This window comes from Pimephales promelas, chromosome 13 (genome assembly GCF_988280905.1).
Source record: "Pimephales promelas chromosome 13, fPimPro1.hap1.1, whole genome shotgun sequence".
NCBI classification, from domain to species: Eukaryota; Metazoa; Chordata; class Actinopteri; order Cypriniformes; family Leuciscidae; genus Pimephales; species Pimephales promelas.
The window spans coordinates 26,308,717-26,313,475 of NC_142781.1; the positions used below are offsets into that span (position 1 = coordinate 26,308,717).

The 4,759-nt window shown below is 35.2% G+C and overlaps 1 protein-coding gene across 2 annotated transcripts; it reads left to right on the forward strand.

Moving 5' to 3' along the window:
• The first annotated feature begins 361 nt into the window (after positions 1-361).
• fbxo16 (F-box protein 16) lies at positions 362-4,185 on the forward strand. Of its 2 annotated transcripts, none has more exons than XM_039692075.2 (9): positions 362-487; positions 636-764; positions 900-935; positions 1,042-1,248; positions 1,843-2,007; positions 2,096-2,352; positions 3,040-3,142; positions 3,406-3,634; positions 3,803-4,185. In XM_039692075.2, the coding sequence occupies exons 2-9, from the start codon at positions 684-686 to the stop codon at positions 3,829-3,831; spliced, it is 1,107 nt and encodes a 368-aa protein (XP_039548009.1). In that variant the 5' UTR covers positions 362-487; positions 636-683; the 3' UTR covers positions 3,832-4,185. The 2 variants fall into 2 exon arrangements, with proteins under 2 accessions (XP_039548009.1, XP_039548010.1); XM_039692076.2 differs by having other exon boundaries at positions 3,821-3,927.
• Positions 4,186-4,759: the final 574 nt, after the last annotated feature.

Genomic DNA, 4,759 nt, shown 5'->3' on the forward strand with positions numbered 1-4,759 from the left:
TATAAAAAAGAACAAAGGTGCATTCGGGTATAGATATCAAATAACTGTTTGTTAATTCTTATATAGCTTTCTTATTCAGAATAGCTTTCTTATTCAGTCTCTAATACTGTTTACATCCTATTTAAACGTATAAATAAATACATTTACACCACAATAACAAAAAAAAGTACAACACCAAAGTAAATGTAAGGTGGTTAATAAGCTATTACAGAGAGTACAGTTTAAATTGATATATTTTATAAAATTTCAGTCAGATTCTTTAGGCTACCTATCGGTTTTGTGAACTGATTCGTTCAAAAGATGCGGCGACAACGATTCGTTTGCGAATCGAACATCTTCAAGAGGCGGGACAGAGTGAGAGGGAGTGAGATTGCTATGGAGACTGGTAAACTTACCGAGCAGGAAGCGCAAAACCATCAAAATCAAATCAGTTAACCTTTAATGGTTTCGTTATCATGAGTTTTTTCGGTTGACATTGCTGTCAATGGTAGGTTTGGTTTCTTTGCTACTGTAATGTGCCGTGCGTCCAGGCCATTTTATTGTTGCTGGTGTGAAAATCACTGCACATTTGTTTGCCTTACCATCGGTATGTTATTCTGATAAAGCACGCTTGCTAATGACTGAGGTTTCCGCAGGTATGACTGGATGGAGCTGAATCTCAAACGTCTGAACTTAAATGAAAGATGCCACAAGCCCCCAGCTTAAAAATGCAGACCAAATTGAGCACCTGGACACCTCTAAATCATCCTCTCTCCAATGCTAATGTACCTGCAACACTTAAAAATTATAGTAGCATATTTGATCTTCAATATATTGATTTAGCTATGGTTACATTGTTAGTGATAATATTATTTTACAATTTCATATCAAAGGTAAATTCTGTAAACATTTGTTTGCAGGTTTTTGAAGAGAGAAGAAATCTGCTTGGAAAGTGGGTAAGGCATGCACTAACTGTAAAAAATGCAATGTTTACACTGTCTTGTTTTTGATATTTGCTCAGTTGATATAGCTACGCTCAATCCCTATTCCCTTTTGCCCCAGTTTGAGAAGTGGACTGATAGCCAGCGGAAACAGGTGCTACAAGATTTTTTCTCCAGATGTTCTGTTAACCAGCTGAAACATCTCAGACAGACTTTGTGCAGCTGGGTACCAGAGGAAGCACTTGACTTCACTACAGTGCTTCCCAGGATCATATCCCTCTATATATTTTCATTCCTAGACCCCCGAAGCCTCTGTAGATGTGCTCAGGTATGTATTGTTTCCATTGTATACATTTTTTAATTCAATGAAGAAGAAAAAACAACAACAAACTTTTTTGGTCACACTTTAGTTTAGGGTCCAAGCCACACTATTAACTAATAACTATGGTTTTTCCCTTCAATAAACTCCTAATCACTGCATATAGTTGTTTGTAAGGTAGTTGTTTAGGTATTGGGCAGGATTATGGATGTTAGAATATGGTCATGCAGAATAAGGCAAAGGCATTAATTTGTGCTTTATAAATACTAATAAACAGCCGATATCCTAGCAACTAGTTAATAGTGAGAATTGGACCCCTAAACTAAAGTATTACCAATGTTTTTGAAAGTAGTCTCTAATGCTCTCCAAGGATGCATTTATTTAACCCAAAATACATTAAAACTGTAAAAGTATTGTAATGGAATATTATTACAAATTCAAATGTCTACTTTCAATATATTTTAATATTTAGTGCAAACCAGCTTAATGAAAATATTATTTTCTTTTAAACAAAATCGTACTGTGCCTAGCCTACACTTTTTAACTGTAATTTATTTTTGACATTGGTGTATTATCTAGTGACTGTAATATTTTCATTTGCAGGTGAGCTGGCATTGGAAAAACCTGGTGGAGCTTGACCAGCTGTGGATGCCTAAATGTCTGAAATTAGGCTGGTGCATAACTTTTGCTCCAACACCATTTGAACAAGGTGTATGGAAGAGGCATTACATAGAGACAGTGCAAGAGCTTCATATTAGCAGGCCCAAGGTAAGAGATAATGTGGAGAAAGAGAGAGATATATCCATTGAGAAATGCTGGAATCAATGTAATTTTTGTGTTCTCTCACATATTCCAGATGCCTGTGAAGGAAGACTTTATTATTCCTGAGGTGAAAGTAATTGGCAGTGAGATCGTGGGGTCACATCCTATGACCGGCCAAAGGGAGTTCAAGTCTGTCCTCTCAAGTCTGCATGGGAAAAGTAAAGATGGGAATGACTTGGTGAAATCAGCCAAAGGCCTTCCTCCATGGAGAGACTCAGACAGGCATCCCACCGACATAATACGCTTTAACTACTTGGATAACCTTGACCCAGTTGAACATGCAAGAATAACGTGAGTGAAGTGAACCTATTTTGTTTTTTGCACACACACACATAGATACACAACAGTTCAAAAGTTTGGGATCAGTGAGATTTTTTTAAGACATGCATACTTTTATTTAGCAAGAATGCATTAAATTGATCAAAAGTGACAGTGGAAACTTTTACATTGTTACAGAAACTTGAAAAAAATGTGATGCCCCAGAAACAGTTCTTCTTATTATTAATGTTTAAAGTTTTGCTGCTTAATATTTTTGTGGAAACAACTGTTTTGAACATTAACAATAAAAAGGAATGGTTTTTTGAGCATCAAATCAGCATATTAGAATTATTTCTTAAGGATCATGTGATAATGAAAATAATGCGAGTAATGATGCTGAAAATTCAGCTTTATAATCACAGGAATAAACTACTTTATAGTTCTTTAAAAATTTTACACAATATTTTTTCAGCATTATTGATCTATCTTCAAAAACATTATAAAGTCTTACCAACCCCTAACTTTTAAATAAATATATTCATGTTCTATATTTGAGTTGAGTCCTTAGATAATATGATATCACAAAACTACATGTGATCCACTAACAGGTATGCTGCACTATTTGAGTGCAGTTAATGATCTGTAAATGTGCTGTCCACTTGTTCAAAAATATTACAATTACAGTAGAAAATGCTAAGCCATGCATTTTTATTGCTACAGAGGGGAAAAGGGGAAAAGTGCTACTTCCAACACAACAAGACAAGAAAAAACAACAAAAACACCATCTTTCTCAACATACAAGCTGCGCAAGGCCAAATCTTTGGTAAGCCAATATAACTGTCATGCACAGAAACCATCAGCAGCAGCATGAAAATAATTCTCCAGAGACTACATAACCAAGAGGCATCATGCATATTGAACAGACTATATGTGGAATATCATGGAAATGTGCTGCACGGAGGCAGAAGGCGGCACTGTGTTGCTAGGGGAAGAAAACAGACATTATATTGTATGCATTATATTATGTGCTAGAATTATATACGTATAAGAAAAAAAAAAACAAGGGTTTTATTTGTATTTTCCCAGATGTTTTTATCCTTGGATCTCAGTGCAGCAGGAAAGCAAAAACATAACAGGCCGCAATGGGCAGCACACAATTTACAAGCACTTCCGGATAACAAGGACTCCATAAAGACACTTTCCCAGACCTCCCAATGGAATGCAGGGATACGTCCTGGTCCTGTAAGGCCTCCAGTGCCCAGACTGAGTAAGGAGGGGCTCCGTGCAACACAGAGATCCCATAGAAGCACACCAAGTAAGCCCATATACAGTACTTTCAATACCAGTATTAAATAAGTGCTTTTATGTTTAACTTAGCCAAACCAAGGATTTAAAATATTTTCTGTGAAATTGCACCAAAAAATATTTAAATAATTACAATTAATTATTAGTAATTGGTATAATAAGTATTATTCTGTTCCAGCTGTGTCTCTTTTTGAAGGACAGCCATGAAGGAGACCAATTTATAAAGAATCAAATGGAGCTGGAGCATAGACTGTATAAAACAGCTGGAGACATGAGGCCATCTACTGGATCATGTTGTGATAGCAACATGAACAACTTGAAGTTAGGAATACAACGTTAATTTATTATTATGTATTTTATTAATAATAATTACGCCTTAATTATAATACTAAGCATGTCATAATTTTATGTTAACAGACAAAGCACAATGCATTCAAATTATTCTGTTTTTATGTGATTGTTATTTTTGTCTTCCCTGAGTCCCTTACTTTTGTTATTGTCCACTAGATGTCCCTGATTGTTCAGAACGTCTGAGATTCCGATTAAAGGGATATTTCAACCAAAAATGTATGCTTCTGTCATAATTTACTCACCATCAAGTTGCTCCAAATTTGAGTGAATAATTTATTTATTTATTTATTTTATTTTTTGCTGAACACAAAATAAGATATTTTAAAGAACGTGGGTAACTAAACAGTTGATAGCAACCAACCACCAATGATAATGTTGCATTTATGCCATATTAAAATATGAAACTGATCATCTCACTGTACTTTTTTCACTGACCTAAAATTTATTCAGATAAAGCCTTAGAGAGCAGTGTTTGCATACCCGATTACATTAGGCTAAACAAGAAAATAAAATAATTTATCTATTTTTTCGTTAGTTACCTTAAATTATAATATCGGAATAATCCGTTAAAATATGTATAAAAATACCGTGGTATAGAGTCCATGTATTCCAGAATCCAGACTTCTCAATCAAATCAGCCTAAAATAAGATGTAAAGCGAAAACACGAAGGTTTTCCATGTGGTCTTTCAGGTCCAGAAGCTTCGGATGAGCAGGAATGCTTTTATTATGAAAACGTAAATCTCAGGCGGCCATTTTGAATCGGAGCGCCTGTCGCTGTGTTCA